Genomic DNA, 17,674 nt, shown 5'->3' on the forward strand with positions numbered 1-17,674 from the left:
ATAGAATTTTTTGATGAATGAGTGTGACGTCATATTACCAACACTGCAGTAACCGTTCAAATTTTGCACGCTCAAAGTCTAGTGTGACTGCAGCTTAACTTAACATCTGTTTACACTGGAATGGTCCTTTGAGTCAAAATTTTGATGGATAAAAATGGTTTAATTCACTCAAACATAACATTTCGTAAAATAAAATAAAAATAAAACCATAACAGTTTAAGTGTATTTTAAGAGCTTGGATGATTATGAGAGCATGATGCAGCCTCTTGAATGACGTACTGTAGAACAATCATGTGGTTAGTCAGTTAAGGCTGTGTTTGAACTAGAAGATGTGGCGAGCCGATCACACACCCCACACTTACAACTAACAGAGTGTTCTTGTCCACAGCTGAGGTGGCAAGACGACTTCTTACTGCTGAAATGGTGTTGGACTAGTCTTAGTTGCTCTTTAGTTAGGAATGATCACTCCTCAAACAATATTCTCTCATTTAATATCATTAAATTACTATAAATTTTACAATTCTATAGGTACAGTATATAAACAGTCAAAAAAAGTGCACTTGCAGAGAAGAAAAAAAAAAGATAAAGGAAGGGAAACCCACGCATCACGTAGACAGTATTTAAAACACAGATCAAAACAGGTCTTTCTGTGGTGCATAATGATGATGTCACTGAGGGAACAGGGCACTGTGCTGCTCAAAACCTCTAGATCTCCCCGTTATGGGTAACCAGAGCAAACAACGGACAAATCAACCCAAAACATGCAGGACTAAACACCACAGCTACAGTGGAAGATCAATCCTGTTGCAGTCTAAAGGGTCTGAGCTGGTTGCTGCACGGAAATATTCTTCCATTCTAACAGTGTACACTTTAACATGACTTTAACTCCGTAATAACAGAGTTGAATTTTTTTATGCATTGTGACTTTTTTTATTTGAAATTAAGCATTAAAAATCCTATTTGCATTACTATAATCTAATAATAAAATGTTAAAATCAGCATAATTTATTTTTGTGAAAATTTAGGAGGAAATGTGCTTAAAATCTTAACTGTCCTAAAGTAACCTTTATTTTCTTTAGGAAACATTTGATCTTTAGTTTCATTATTGATATATACATGATTTGAACATGTTCTTGAGTTTTTAGGAGAATTTAATGTTTTTTTTTTCTTTTCTTTTTTTAAACCACCAAACATTGATATTTCTGCCAAAAAAATGCAAAATGTAAACAACTAAATGAACAAGGTTTGTTGTCCTTGATTTCACTAAATCTGAAGGTAGGAGGTCTGTGCAGATAGACGGGTGAGGTTAAGTTCGAAGATAACCTCTAACCCAAGCCAGACAGGGATGGCGGTATACATCTGATATGCACCAGATAGTGCCGACCGAATGGATGTTTCTTTTTCCTCTTCCCCTTCTTTGTGCTTTTAGAAGCACTTTAAATACCCAACCAATGCAACAGTGTAAATATCAGTGTATATGGGGTTTTAAGAGCTTTACGTTCTCTCAGAAGATCAATGTTTCATTTCTGGCCATATTTACGCAGGTAAAAAGCAGTCTTGGTAATAAGTGACGGCACACGGACGCTCATATGCTTATTTGTCATTTCTAGGAATGTCAAAACAAAATCAAGGGGACGTTCAGTTTAACACCAACGAATAACTGATATGTCACAATGTATAAAATGATTCAAGACCTAGTCATGTTTGATCCACTGCTGCTGCTGAATGGTTTGTCCCAGTCTAGTGACGGCGGGTTACTTTAGAAGAGGGAACTGTGTGTGTGTGTGTGTGTGTGTGTGTGTGTAAGGATCACAGGAGAAGGTATACACACACACACAGTCTCTCAGTCGGGTCTTGATTCACTTCTACTGCCCGTGCCCCTCACTCGGGGCGAAGCAGTCAGGGAGATCTGTGAATCCTAGGTGAACAGCTTTCTGAGGTCAGAGGTCAAAGTTGGCAGATGGACTTCATCATAAGATATGATCCAGATGTGTCTGGGTGTGGAAGGGTCACATTTGGGAGAGGGGTAAGGGGTGTGTCAATACCCAGAGACACCCGGAGCTGAAAGAAAGAGTTCACAAATTTAAAAAAACGTATTATTCTTTACAACAAAACTTAAGTTTTATCTGCGATGTATGCTCAATTACCCGTAGACAATCTGAATTAAATAAAAAATATATAATATGATATATGACATTATCATTAAAATGTCTGGGGTCAGTAAAATAAAAAAAAATAAAATAAAAAGGAGGACACATTCAACGGATCAAAACTAACACTAAACACATTTATAATGTTACAAAAGATAATTTCCCCCATAAATAAATTATGTTCTTTTGAACCTATTCATCAAAAACCCTGAAAAATATATATAATGGTCTAGTCAAATTATCAAATTAGAAAGATTTCTAAAGGATCATGTGACACTGAAGGCTTTAGTAATGATGCTGAAAATCCAGCTTTGCGTCACAGAAATAGATACAGTTTAATGTATATTAAAATAGTAAACACGCATTTTAACTTGTAATAGTATTTGACAATATTACAGGTTTTTCTGTTTTTATGATCAAGAAAATGGACGCATTTGTAGCAAAATATGACTTGTGTATTATATATTACTTTATATTTCCTTTTAACTGCAATGTGGATGAACTTAATGAACACAATGTTTAAATCTTAATTATGCTTTCATAATAGTGTTTTTTAACAATTACAATGGTGTAACATAACATAGGCCCCATAGGTTTCCACAGTAAACATATTATTATATCAGGGAATGTCGACCTTTTTTCCCAGAACCTTCCTCTAAATCTGTCATAGGAAGAAACTCTACTGTAGCCAGTCACACTGCACTGACCTGAGGGGGAGGTTGTGTGTGTATGGTCAGATGTCTGTTAGCGGTCAGGGTGTCCGGGCCCCTAACAGTTACACTGCTGCTTGGCTTGTGCAGCAGAGCCCCGGGGCTGTCTGAGCTGCCGCAGGGACGCGTCGCCGTACTGGATCCCAGAACCCATCCGCTCCGGATCCAACTCGCCTGTATCAGTATAGAGAACACAAAGCTTAACCTACTGTATCATATTTGATAAACACATTTCCATGGCTTCTAAATAATCAAAGCTTTGCTAAAAAACCTGTATACAATCTACTTCAGTACATGCCTTCTGCCATCTCATTAAAGGGATTGTTCAACTAAAAAGGAAAATTCTGAAGCAGAAGAGAATTGTTGAATAAAGTTGTTTTTGTTTTCTTTCTGCACAAAAAGTATTCTCATAGCTTCATAAATTACAGTTGAATCACTGATGTCACATGGACTATTTTAACCCTGTCCTTACTACCTTTCTGGGCCTTGAACCTTTCAGTTGCATTGCTGTCTATGCGGTGTCAGAAAGCTCTCAGATTTCATCAAAAATATCTTAATTTGTGTTTCGAAGAAAAATGAAGGTCTAATGGGTTTGGAACGACATGAGGGTTAGGAATTAACGACAGAATTTACATTTTTGGGTGAACCATCCCTTTAAATGACTCTTTATAAGGCATCTTACTATAATTTCAAAATGTCCACCTTTAGATCGTGTTAAACACTTACTGGAATGAAGCAACTTAGATCTACTAGATCACTCATATATAATTTTTCAGTAAAATGTTAAAGTATTGAATATGATACAACAGGCTTTTGAGGAATGTTTATCATACTTGCATTATATGTTTTACAGACGACCAAACAAACAAACAAAAACCTACAGAGCTTTTGACCATAGTATTTAAATATAATCTTTTTAAGACATATTACTGGGAAATATAGATTGACAACCAGGGCTTGAAGCAGAATCGATATTTTAACGTTTCTGTTTTTGCATTCCTCTGTTCCAAAACCGGTTTCAGCAGAAAAAAATAACGGTTAATAATGTTTTTTTTCTTTTTTTCTACTTTTTAATCTATAGTAATAATAATAAAGTCCAAAAGAAAAAAAGAGATCTGGTATCACAGCCAAAACATCATCATCTTTTCTAGATTTTGACCAAATGTAGGCTACTAAACATAAGAAAATCTGTTAACATTTTACTTTTTTTAAAGATATTTAAAAATGTTTGCTGCATTGTCAAAAACACTACTTATAAAAATGCGATTTGAGAGGAAAAGAAACATAAGTCGCGTAAGCTTGTGTCGCTTTATTTTTTATTACATTCAGAAATAATGTAGCCTAGGCAATAATGTGAGTAAAGAAAATTTTTACAAACATTATAAACAGCATATACATATCGATGATAAACATTGTTATCAGTTTCCTTCTCTCCACAACAATCCTCTAAAGTGAGGCTGTGTGTTTAAAAACATCAATCCAAAACCAAATCAATTTAAAGTGAAACTAATGGCTACCTCTCTCATTTGGCATGAATCCAAATGTTTCCATATTCACAATGTATCTGGAAGCTAAAATATTATTAATTAAATTTTAGACTAAAGTAAATTTATGCATTTAGCAGATGCTTTTATCCAAAGCGACTTACAGTGCATTCAGGCTATCAATTTTTACCTATCATGTGTTGTCTAGGAATCGAACCCCCAACCTTGCGCTTGATAGAACAATGCTCTACCAATTGAGCTACAGGCACACTTAATTATATTATTATTAATTATAGGCTTTGTACTATACTCGCATTGACGCAAACATCATCCTTCGCATCAGGTTTTTGTAAACTGCACAGTGAGGCAGTGGTCATACTGAACGCAACAGATTGTACAACGGAGCGGTGTAACTTCTTATACGTTTCTTTAACTGTATTTCATTTTGATAACAAACAGGCTGCAATCTCACAAAATATGTTGTCTGTGTGACGTGAGGAGCCGGCGCGATATGGCCACACCAACACTGGTTGGTCACACAGACAGAAGCAAGACACATCATTAAAAACTGTCAAGCTTTTCCAAAATAAATAACACCGTAAAGCTTTTGCAAAATAATGAAAACTAGCTACTTTCTGCCGTCTCGTTTTCCTTTCCGTGAACTTTTAGTGTATAGGCCAATATAGGCTATTCCTTTTATGGAAGCTTAACATTTCAAATATGAAATAGAACAATAAAATACCATTATTAACCAGTTAATGGTTATTTCAAATTTTTAGTTTCTGTTCAGAATGATAACATTTTATTTTGTTTTGGTGGGTTCTTGTTCTGGACCTGTCAAAATTTGGTTTGCTTCTGACTTTAGTTTCGTTCGAGCCCTGGTGACAACAAATATTTCTATGCATTTATGCAAGTTGTCAGTTATAAAGATCTAATTGAGTTACAAACTATTAGAATTTCCTCTTTTTGGCTATAAAAATATAATTTGCATCAAATTGTATATTTTCCTCAATTTGGACAGTAAAACTTTAGTACAGGGACCAATTCTCACTATTAACTACTTGCTTATTAGCATGCCAAATAATAACATATTGGCTCTTTTTTATTACTTATAAAGCACATATTCTGCATGACAATATTCCACATCCCTAATCCTGCCCAATACATAAACTTAACTACTGTACCTTACTAATAATAAATAAGCAGCAAATTAGGAAATGTATTGAGGCAAAAGTCATAGTAAATGGTTTGTTAATTGCGAGAAATCGACCTTAAAAGTGTGACCGTTTGGGCCTCTGAATAAAAATGAGTTGTCTTTTCCTATCTCAAATATGGGCTGTATTATTCTCCTATATCATACTTTATGAGCCATAGTAATATATACATAGTAAAAAACTAATACGAAAATGTCTTGGCAGTGCAGCGTTCACTTACCTGACTCAATCTTACTGAGGATGGTGCGAGCACATTTGAGAAAGCCTTCCTCTACGTTCTCCCCGGTTAAAGCACTCGTCTCCAAAAACATCAGCTCTGAGGGAGGACAGAGTCAGGCTAGCACATCAGAATCAATCATCTGCTCACCCTACAAATGCTCTCGTGTTGAAAAGGTCCATATGGACACCTGTTATCAAGCATGCTAAGCGTCAGTTAAATGAGGGTGCTTTAGTGTGAAGAGATCATCCGCAACCGAACCATCTTACGGTCTTTAGCCATGTCTACAGCACTCCTGTGACCAATACAGAAGAACTCGTAAATGAGCCGCTCATAAAAAATAACAAAAAGAGAGAGAGGAAGAGAAGGACACTCTCTGCAGCGGCACACATCTGTTTGGCCAATTATGAATTATGAATACAAACAGATCTCTCTAGATATATGACAAACAGGTGCCAGAAGCAAGAGTAATTTTGGACTATAGCTATAAATGTGTTATGCCTAAAGAGCAGCTCTAACCGTTCTCTTGGGCAAAACGAGACGCTTCTAGGAAGGTGACCTCACGGTCCGCATCCAGATCCTTCTTATTCCCGCAGAGGATGATGACGATGTTAGGGCTGGCCAGTGTCCGTGCATCCGTCAGCCAGTTAGTCAGAGCATTGTAGGTCTCCCGACTAGAGAACAAAGACGAACACAAAGACAAATTAATTTAGATATCACTTTCTCTTTCTCCATAATACACAGTTTCAAAGCAGCTTTACAGAAAATCATGATGTTAATGTATATAATATCTTAATATCTCCATGTCTTATCATTGCATTTAGCGAATTAGAGCCAGGCCGATAATATAGTTTTGCAACAATACATTCAATCAGCTGCGATCTGCAACACAGTATATATTACCCCATGCGATATCATGTATGTATGCGGATATAGATGGAGATACTGTACATACAGTACATATAATGCTTTACATGAGTATAAGACATGCTTTTTGATGGATAATATTTAATTTACCCATTAAAACTGAGTCTAGAAAAATGTAAATGAATATAAAACAAAAAACAATCCAGAAAAACTGACATCAAAAAAATTGAATTTGGAAAAAATAAAAAGGATTTCATAATGCCTAAATAGCTATTGATAAGCCTTAACCAATAGCCTGGGGAGCCTAAGTGACATCAAAGGTTTGCATTTTAATAACAATTACGAACACAAATATTTGAAAACCTACACAGATAAATTGTGCTTAATTGCATAGTGATACCAGAAGTCAACCTTTTTTTTTTTTTTATAACATGTTGACTATAATTGCCAAGTGTGCTACTAATTTTCGGAGTCAATATTTACCCCGAGTTCCACCATTTAAAATCGGTACCAGAGAAACTGCTTTTGTGACTCAATAACAGCGAACACTTAACATGCTTCACTGTAATGCCTCTTCTCAGAAGTCAATGACTGTGACGACCTCTGAGTGCTTCGAGAAACAGTGAGACAATACATGACTCATAATGCCGTCCTTCACATTTCCTCACTGTGCATTCGTCACGCTTTCAAGGAATCTTGTTTTGTTTGAGTCACTGGTCTCCAGAGCAACAGAAGAAAGGGAGCATGGTGAATGTGTTTGAGGGTAAAGCGACGAGAGTGCAGTGCTGAAGGACGACTCTCATCACACACACACACACACACAATCCATCACTCTGTTCATGTTTCTCGCTCACTGTGCTCACATCCCATCTAATGGACCGATAGTTGCCGCTCGTCAGAAGATGACATTTTATTACAGCGCTGTCAGTCTTTATTATTCCATTGTCTTTGTCTCTATTACCAGGACAGCTGCATGGCAACCTGGAGCTCATTCAATTCAATGCGGCAGTCATTCTCTCCATGTGCCTCTGTTTTAGTTCATTCCCTGCAGCTAAAAGATTAATTTTTTTCCATTTCATAACAAAATGTATCTTTGCGGTCGGGTGACCCCACAGCTGCCTTACCTTGTGATGTCATACACGAGAAGAGCCCCTGCTGCTCCCCGGTAGTAACTGCGGGTCACCGACCTGGAAGACACAAGCGGAGAATTACCTCAACCAATCAGAGTAAGCACAAGAGCAGTGAGGATGTGCTAACGAGCCAATCACAGGCAAGTACCTAAAGCGCTCCTGTCCAGCTGTGTCCCAGATCTGCAATTTGACCGTTTTGCCGCCAACGTTAACAACCCTGGAGCCAAACTCAACGCCGATGGTGTGGTTGGAGTCCTGTTTGACTGTGAAAGAAGATGATTGGTTAGAAGCGGAACTGAAAAACTGCTTAAAGAGATTGTTTCATTGATGTCTGATGCCAGCAGTGTTGTTTTTGTATTCTTTGAACTATTACAGTTTTTTTTTTTAAAGATTAATCAGAATTAATTTTTACATTTTTAGTTTTAATTTTAATTTTAGTTGAATGGATAATTCACCAAAAAAAGACCTCTGTTCATCTTCGGAACACAAATTAAGATATTTCTGATGCATTCCGAGAGCTCTCTGACCCTCCCATAGACAGCAAGAATATTACCACGATCAAAGAAAACAATAAAAACAATTTATTCAGCAATTCTTCTCCCCAAGTTTCCATCTTCCGCCATTTTGGAGAATACCCCAGAACGTAATCAACGTAATCAGCATGCGCATGCTGTCTACTGAACGTAAACGACGCTGATTGCATTGATTACATTCTGGGGTATTCTCCAAAATGGAGAAAGACGGAATCTTGGGGAGAAGAATTGCTGAGTAAAGGTCCGTTCACATATCGTGTCTTTTGCGTGCTCAAGTTCATTATTTCCAATGTAGGCGCATGGTATGCGCGCTCATAATGGAAGCGCCCATTTTTTCCAAGCACGTCCGCACCGCATCGAGTTAAAAACATCTCAACTTTTCAGAATGCCGCAAGCGCACCGCAGGTCATGTGACAAGAACTAAACTTTCAGCTTCCTCCTTTCCCGTAACAACGTTGAAAGCTCAGCTAAGATGCAGGAACAGCTGGTCATAGCTGTATATGGATTGCCATTTTTAAATAAATTTAGTAGCAGAGCTACTGAAAGCGATTTTTTTGTGCTGCAAATCCATTTATCCTTTGCTGAAATTTCCGCGTCTTCATTGAGAGAGCGCGTCATTGTTTCTGTGCATTGATCGTGGAGGGTATATCTATGGAGGGTCAGAGAGATCACAGATTTAATCAAAAATATCTTAATTTGTCTTCTGAAGAGGTTTGCAATGACAGGAGGGTGAGTAATTATTAGTTTTGTTCTTTTTAAATATTATTGTTTAGGTTTAATTTATTTTTATTTCAGTTTCAATTTTACACTGAAACAATTGGTAACAACTAGATTCACCCTGATGAAGGCCAGTGGGCTGATATGCGTTGGTGTTTTATGCTTTAGCCCATTTAAATAATAAAGGCTTTTTAACTTTTGCATCCTACTGAGTGCCTAGACCTGGATTTTTCATGAACAGTTTACCCTTCCATGAGCACCAGAGGATACAAGGGATACCAGCAGCGCTCCAGTTCCCTTTTGTTTACTCTGAAAACTGAAATAAATATTTGTGTGCACTGGTGACTCAATCAATGCTCATGAACAGTTGTATATTAACAATCAAATTAAAAATATGAATTCCCAAAATGCATTTACCCTGCACAACAGTTACATGTCACACTTCATGCTTTCAGTCAATGAGGGAGCATCAGAAAATTGTGTGCAACTGACTACTTTTCAGATACTGAACATTGTGTTTTATGTGTATTTAAGCTTACAAGATGAACCAGGCCAACAACATAAGCTAATAATAAATATAAAAAGAATGAGTTCTCAAAAGTCCAGTGTGTTTTGTCACTCACAGAACTTCAAAATACCACATAAAATCTGATTTGTTTAATCATATGACTCATGTAGACTTCCTTAAGTCAATGCACAGAGTCATTCAAAATCCATTCAATGTAAAAAAATTAAACCGCTTTTATTTATTTGTTCTCTGTAAATTGAGATTGGCATTGGATTTTCTAAGCTCACTGGCAACATGATTTGCATTCATTGCTTAACATACCTTTATTCATGTTTCAAAAGCATATAAAGCTCCTCTAGTTCACAAAGATTTAACATTCTCTCTGCTGAATGTTCTGAGAATTAAAGGTCAGGTTTTAATTCAAGTCTTTGTGAGTGTGTGACATTAATATGGGCTTACACTTGTTTTCTATGAACTGGTGAAGGAGGCATGATTTCCCAGTCCCAGCGCTGCCAATCACCAGGAACTTAAACAGGAAATCTGAAACCAAGAGGGAGAGAAAAAGGAAACAGAATCAATATCGCTGTTGCATTGCACAGAGGACATGTTTAAAGTCTGTTTGGATGCCGTTCAGAGCACTGGGCCATCCTGATCTGAACTACAGATCTCCATTCTCATGTCAGTGAAGAGTGTATTCTTTGAACAATTAAATCCATCCTGAAAAGCAATGTTCTTCCAAGAAGGGTTGCCAAGTAACTGACGAAACATGCATTAAACTGAAGATTGCTCATATCAATGCTATTATGCGGCAAGCCCGATTCTGCCAAAGGTAAATCCAGCAGAAAGTTTTTCACATATGCTCACCAAAGCTGCACTTATTTGATCAAAAAATTCAGTAAAAACAGTAACAAAAAAAAATATATAATAAATATGAAAGATTACTAGAATTTAAAGTGCACCTATTATGGATTTTTTTTATTACTACCACCTTTGATGCAGTGTGTAACACAGCTCTAAGTGAATGAAAACATCTTGCAAAGTTTTAAATCTGAAAGTGCACCTTGTATAAATGTATTGTCTCTCAAAGAAAGAGTCGACTGAATAATTGAAACAAGTCACTTTTAAAATGAATCTCAAGCCGTTTCATGTTGACATCAACATGAAACATTAGCATATTGCATGCCCACTTGTTGATCTTTTTCAGTAGGTCCGAATGAAAATGTAAGTTCATTCTGTGCCACTGGATACCACTTTTGAAGCGGTAAAATAGCGGTTTCCCCAGTTTTATAAGGCATGACAAAATGAAAATGAGACCAATCATGAACATGAACCTTTCATTACCCATAACAGGGGCACTTTAAAGCACCAATAATTGTTATACACTTTATATATTTTATAATATAATTTATAGGGCTGCACAATTAATTTAATGTGATTGTCATGCGCATCTTGTCAGTAAAGCTGGTTCTGTGATTAGTAGTAAATCTCCAGCACGTGCTTTCAGATGAAGCAGCATTTACTACTCAGAGCCGTAATTCACTGACAAGCTACGCAAAATCGCATTAACAATCGCTGACAATTTAATTGTGCGATTGTGAAATTGAAGAAATCATTCTGCGATTATCAAAGCTGTTTGCGTAGCTTGTCAGTGAAACGATGGCTCTGTGTAGTAAATGCTGCTCCATCTGAAAGGACGTGAAAATACTACATTTAATAACATGTTTTTACTCCAAACTCACTTTATAATGTCAGTCGAGTGTTTGAAATAAATCCTTCTCTGAGATAATGTGGCTTCTTACACAGAATCTTACATAACATATTTCATAGTATTCTAAGCAGTGATAAAGGCTGTCGATTAGCATTGCATTATTATAATAAAAATTATAATAAAACAAACTCAGATCAACCATATATTGTAGTAGTCGTGTGTTTATTAGTCACGTTTTGGAAAGCAAAAAAAACAACAGCAAAAACGCGTAGCATACCCTATTTTAACCATGCAGCAAAACATTTTAAAATATTTTGATAAGCTGTTGAAAATAAATAAATAAATTACTTTTTAAACCATTTAACATTGTATTAATCGGCCAAAATTCTTAACGGTCGGTTAACGGTTATCCGGTTAAAATGAACATCCCTAGTTACGTTGAATCAATGAAAGCAGTTAAAGGAAAACACCACCGTTTTTCCACATTCCACCGTATTTTTCCCTCAACTTAGACGAGTTGATACGTACCTCTCCCGTCTCAGTGCGTGCACTTAATCGCTGTAGCACACAGCACTACTATGTTAGCATTTAGCTTAGCACCATTCATTCCTTAGGATCCAAACAGGGATGGATTTAGAAGCCCCCAAACACTTCCATGTTTTCCCTATTTAAAGATGGTTATGAGTAGTGAATGGATGGGATAAGTAAGGAATAAATGGTGCTAAGCTAAACGCTAGCATTGTGGCGCTGCGCGCTACAGTGTTTGACATGATTAATTCAATGATTTTGAAAAATGAAAGAAAAAAAAAATTCTGAATTCTTAAACAATAGGGTATAAGTTTCCCATTGAATAAACGATGCCTGAAAATTCAGTTTAGATAGACGACTAGGTTTTCAAACAGATCTATCATGAATACTCTGTCATAATGAAAAAGGGTAAAAAGCCAAGGACCTTCAATGGATAAATGACTTTGCAATCACTCCAACATGACATTTAGGCATAATAAATCATATTTAATGAAGTGGCTGAGACTCAGACAGTCAGCTAATGGGTGCTATTTCTGATGTGAGTGTGTGTACTCTGACAACATGACCTTGAGCTCGTGTTCATGGAAAAGCAGTTGGTGACTAAATGTTCACTGTACAGAAACAGCTTAAACATCAGTTTTCGAATGTTTAAGACTAAATTACTTGTACCTGACATGTGCAAGATGTATCAGTTCCCTTTAATGATCTTTAAAGGGAAGTAAAAGGGTGTTGAAAAGTGGACTGAAAGAGGACTGAAGCCTAAATTTCAGGCCCATGTTTACCAATGTAACTGTGGTTTAGACACACAACACCACAAGTAAGACAGCCAGACCGAAGTACTTCCAAATAATGGTTAGTCCATACTCAGCTACAAGGCAAACGCAAGTCAAAAGATCATGTGATTAACAAATGACTTTCATATTTCACTTCCTTTAAAAGTCTATGCTGAATTAATGAAATACCATATCTGTCATTACAGGACTGCAACAATTCATCTATAAAACTGGAAAACTATTAATCTAATAAAACTGGAATCGTGATATGTATATATATAAAGTTTTAAAACTAAATGCTTCATGGTTTAATACTTGAAAATGAAGACATTATATTATTTTCCATACATTAGTATGCAAAATAATACTAACAATATTAATAATGTAATGCAAAACAACTTTTTTCTTGTATTATTATACTTGCTTTTTCTGTTTTACAGTGAAATACTATAATAGTTATAATAGTATTGTGTTTTGATTTAGTCATTTAGATTTTTATTTAGTAAATATCAATATTAACAATTGTCTTTATGGCCAAGTTGTGCAGCCCTACAAAAATGAACAGCAATCCTGATTTTTGTTTTGTTTTGGAAGTGATTATTCACGATTAATCGATTTTACAGCCCTACTGTTTGCCATGTTTATTGTTGCATAACACATAATGTGCCAGCTACCATCTAAAAAAATATATGCAGTATTTAGGGGGAAAAACAAGTCTAAGAGATTTTTACAGTCTCTTTGGGGCCTGATCTGCTACTGTGTGACAGATGAATCATACTGTATGTCACTCATGACAAATGCTAGAGTGAAGTCATGTTAAAAAGATAATCAGTAGTCTAGTAGGGTGTCCTGAACGAGTGATTGACTATCGTTAAGTGTGCCCCTGGAGATTGGCTAAGGATATCAATGAGCCATAGTAAAGCAATTACAGTGCCAGGGCAAGATGGTCATTCTTTCTCTATTGGCATGGAAAAGTGATTTGTAGGCCATGTGCACTGGAACGGGCTCAGTTTCTCAGGGGATTGATGGGGGTTGGAGGAGAGAAAGAAGAGATGAGGGTGAAGGGGAGATTTCTGCAACATGAAACTACTATCCACATTAACTACATGAATATTTTAGTATCTACAGCACAAATACATCAGTCGATAAAAAGACATGTCTGTAGACTTCAACCAGTGATTTAAAGGGGCCACTCATGTTTTATGGCTATATTCACATTTTATTGCTTACTGCACAGTATATACTGTTCTGCTATTTGCATGTTGAGAAAGAGAAGTTAAAAGTCATGGTTGACAATATTTCTGATTTATACATCATACTAGACATGGAAAATCATTTGGAATGAACTGGGATAAAGCAGGCCTATTGCTTGCAGTATGCTCCATTTTATACTGTATATTTCGGCAAATGCCGTACAGAATTTGCATACCGCATTTGCATACTGTGAATGATATACACTGTTGATAACAGTAAGAGCAGAATGCTATTCATAACACAGACTTTAGGGCACTGAAAAAAAAGTCAACGTGCAACTGCTTTCACAAGACATTTTAATTTAGTACAATGTGACATTTCTGAGTGAAACTATTCAAAAGAAACTTGATTTTATCGATTGTGAACTGATTGTATCATAAAAAGCGCTGTTTCTGTGAAAGTCTTGGTGACATCAACCTAAAAGCTAAGTTTCAGAAACGAGACAAGATATGACCCATTGTTTATGAAGACAGACGTTTGTTTTCTTTGCAAGAACATCCATCAATGGATCAACTTAAATTTCACAAAACTTCCTTTTTTTATTTTTTTTTCAGTAACTTTTAAGGAGTTACGGTCTCATTATTTGCATGTGCTTTTAAATGTTCAATTTGCGTGCTGGTCTGACCTGTGCTTTTTCTGAGCGCCGCATAGGCAAAGCGTGTGCGCTAAAGCCTGTCAAACAGCGCCTGATTATTGAACTAAGTTACCTTTTGCGCTAAAACTGTCAAAACACACAAGGTTTACATGTAGACTCAGTTGGTTATGTCTAAAATGAAAGTAAACAGTTGAGAGAAAAACATATATATTAAGCCCCTTTCACACTACACGTCAGACCTGGAAAATTGCGACAAAAATTTTGTCATTTTCGACTCGTGCATTACATGTCACGGCCTGATGTCACGTGTCTTTACGGAACCTTTACGGGTTGTGTGTGAACGCACGCACATATTCCTGGTAGTCACTGGCAGTGTGAAAGTGCAAAATCTAGCGACAAAATAAGATATTTTAAAGAATGTGGGTAACCAAACATTTGCTGGTCCACACTGAATTTGATAGTAGCAAAAAAAATACTCTGGAAGTCACTGTGGACCAGAAACTTTTTCCACGTTCCTCAAAATAGCATTTATATTCAGGAGAAGAAAGAAACTCATTCAGGTTTAAACCCACTTTTGAGTCAGTAAATGGTGGTATAAAAATAAAACACTTTGACAGAATTGACAAACAGCTGACAGAATTTTTTATTTTGGGGTAACTATTCCTTTAACGTTAATAAAACAACAAAACAATTAAAGAGAAAAAAAACACTCACTGCTCTTGACTGAAGAAATTTAATTGAGTTGCTTTAAATATCTGCCATTCATTTTTTGTTATCTTGAAATGCATTGTCTTTATAATAGGGAAATTAGTGTGGCTATAATACTCAGACAATTTGCAAAATAGTTAAATCAACATGACAAAGAATTGTGATAAAATCTTAATTGTGATATTTCTAAAAAAATAAAAAAAAACAGTGATATGATTCTTTTTCCATATCGCCCACCCCTACTTTAAGGACCATTTTCCCCCTCGCACATATACTAAACATTTTACAGTTTGAAAAAGCTCACACTGGCATTTCCTTGTAATCGAATTTTGACAAAATATTCCTTTTTTGGTGAACTAACAATTAGAGCAGGAAAGTGTATTAAGAATGTAATTAGATTTTATGCAGGATAGTGCATAATACTGCCGCTATACTGCAAAAAATGCATAAAAACATTAATATCAGTAATAAAATAATTAGTAGTAGTGGTGGTTACACTAACATTAAAGAAGAAGAAGAAAAAAAACAATACCTCTTCTAGTAATCATACCCTTTTCAACTGATCAGTGCTCACCACAGCAAGGACAAGTGGTACTTGTTAGAAGAAGTGATTTTCTCTCAGTGTGTAAAAATGAAACCAAGACAGTTCATGCAGAGCAAAGATGCATGATGTCGATGACGGAAATCACATGCACAAAGTCAGTGCAATGAAACAAACTAACCTTAAACCACAGGCGTCAAGTTTCTATTAAATCTGCTGTAAGAGATTTCAGCTAACTTAACTCACCAGTCATCCATTCAACCACACGGTTCAAAAACCACCCGATCTGCTAACAAAACGACTTATTCGTGAACAACCTGAACAAACTAAACCAGTCAATCACGAACTAACTACACAAACAGCCAAACTGCAGATAAACAAGGATCTTCTGACTGAACAAAAGAAATCGAATCTCATTTGAAATAAGAAAGAGAAGAAGGGATTAGGATTGTGTTAAAATGACTAATGTCCAAACAAATAAAACGACACAACGATATTGTTATTAAGAAGTCATTTCCAAGAGTGGACAAAATGGAGGGAAAAAAAGTTGCTCAAGTATGGAAGTCTGTTTCCGTTACTGAATATGAAATAAAAAGGTAACTGACTTTTTATCTCCCAATTCTGACTATTTTTCTTGCAAAAGCAAGTTAACATATCTCAATTATGACCTTTCTTCTCACAATTGCAAGACGTAGGCCTAAACTTTTTGAAAATTTAAATTTGTATCTCACAAATCTGACTTTATTTCTCACAGTTGCGATTTTATATCTCAGAATTCTAAATTCTTTTCTCAGAATTGTGAGATTTAACTCACAATTCCGACTTTATAACTCGCATTTGTTATAAATTATGCATTTTTTGAGATATAAACTAAACTAAGCCAATATCTCGCAACTCCGACATAACTTATATACATATATATATATATTTATATATATATATATTTTACAATACGGACATAACTTGCAATTGCGAGTTTATTTCTCACAATACTGAAAAAAAAGAAATAAATCACAGTTCACTTTAAATGACTGACAGGCAGAGAAGGTTTTCATCTTTCCTGCTGTCTGCAGAGCCCAGAACTGTCAAACAAACGTGTGATTTCTCAGTCCTATAGTAAGGACACTATTTGTGTAGTGTTGATATTCAAAAAAAATAAATTACAGCAGTTCTAAGTAGACAGGAAATGAGTTTTACAGCGATGTATATATTAGTTTATGGAATATTTATCAATTATCATACCAGTTTAGCAGCTCTTGCCCGGCATACACAAACATATTTATGTACACATATTAATTCAGATATCATCATCATCACCAGTACATGCTGTTTTGACAGGCCCATCTGAGAGTGTTGAAATTACCCAAAACACACATATTTACACACAACCTGCGCAGGCCAGAATTACAGTAATGACTCTAAAGGTATATGATTGTAATATCACGCACTAATTACAGCTTTTTGCTTAACTACTTAAGATTTGTAGTCAGAAACCGACTGCCTGATGATGGTGATGTTGATCCAGCACGCGCGCTCACTCACACGCACGCGCCTCTCGCTGGCTGTAAACGCGCTAACAACAACAAAAATGAGCTGTCATTACCGTACGTCTCTGACATGTCGGTCCCACCGATTAAACCTATCAACCGGGCAGAAGATACTCTTTATCCCCTTCTTCAGAGAAACGCTATGCTCTGGTTTCGTTTCTGTGCGAAGTACTTGTAGCCAACAGGCTAACTGCTGCTAACGCCTCTCACAGCTTCCTGTTTTACAACACAAACCTGCGCGTGCACAACGTGCTCGCGACACTGAGCTGATGTCATGACGCGTCTCAAGAATCCTGTCATGATACACCGCACAATCAAAATAAGGAAATTATTATTATTATTATTATTATTATTATTATTATTATTTTTACGTATCTAGAGTTCATATACGCATCTATCTATTTACCATAATACATTACACATACTGTTACAATAAATAAAAATGTTTTATGTGTAAATTTGGGGAGTCACAATGAAAAAAAAAATTATA

The 17,674-nt window shown here is 36.0% G+C and overlaps 1 protein-coding gene and 1 long non-coding RNA gene across 2 annotated transcripts; both read right to left on the reverse strand.

Moving 5' to 3' along the window:
* Positions 1 to 474: 474 nt before the first annotated feature.
* Positions 475 to 1,197, reverse strand: LOC132108189 (uncharacterized). Its single transcript, XR_009424417.1, has 2 exons — positions 747 to 1,197; positions 475 to 671 (listed from the first exon to the last, which is right to left on the reverse strand). It is a non-coding gene; the product is annotated as an uncharacterized LOC132108189 (long non-coding RNA).
* Positions 1,198 to 1,764: 567 nt separating this feature from the next.
* On the reverse strand, positions 1,765 to 17,443 carry LOC132108190 (ras-related protein Rab-4B). The gene is made up of 8 exons (XM_059514805.1): positions 17,241 to 17,443; positions 9,990 to 10,070; positions 7,921 to 8,035; positions 7,767 to 7,829; positions 6,295 to 6,449; positions 5,779 to 5,874; positions 2,858 to 3,034; positions 1,765 to 2,061 (listed from the first exon to the last, which is right to left on the reverse strand). Exons 1-7 carry the CDS (start codon positions 17,254 to 17,256, stop codon positions 2,919 to 2,921), a joined length of 642 nt encoding a protein of 213 aa, XP_059370788.1. The 5' UTR covers positions 17,257 to 17,443; the 3' UTR covers positions 1,765 to 2,061; positions 2,858 to 2,918.
* Positions 17,444 to 17,674: the final 231 nt, after the last annotated feature.

Source organism: Carassius carassius, chromosome 28, assembly GCF_963082965.1.
Source record: "Carassius carassius chromosome 28, fCarCar2.1, whole genome shotgun sequence".
In the NCBI taxonomy this organism is placed as follows: Eukaryota; Metazoa; Chordata; class Actinopteri; order Cypriniformes; family Cyprinidae; genus Carassius; species Carassius carassius.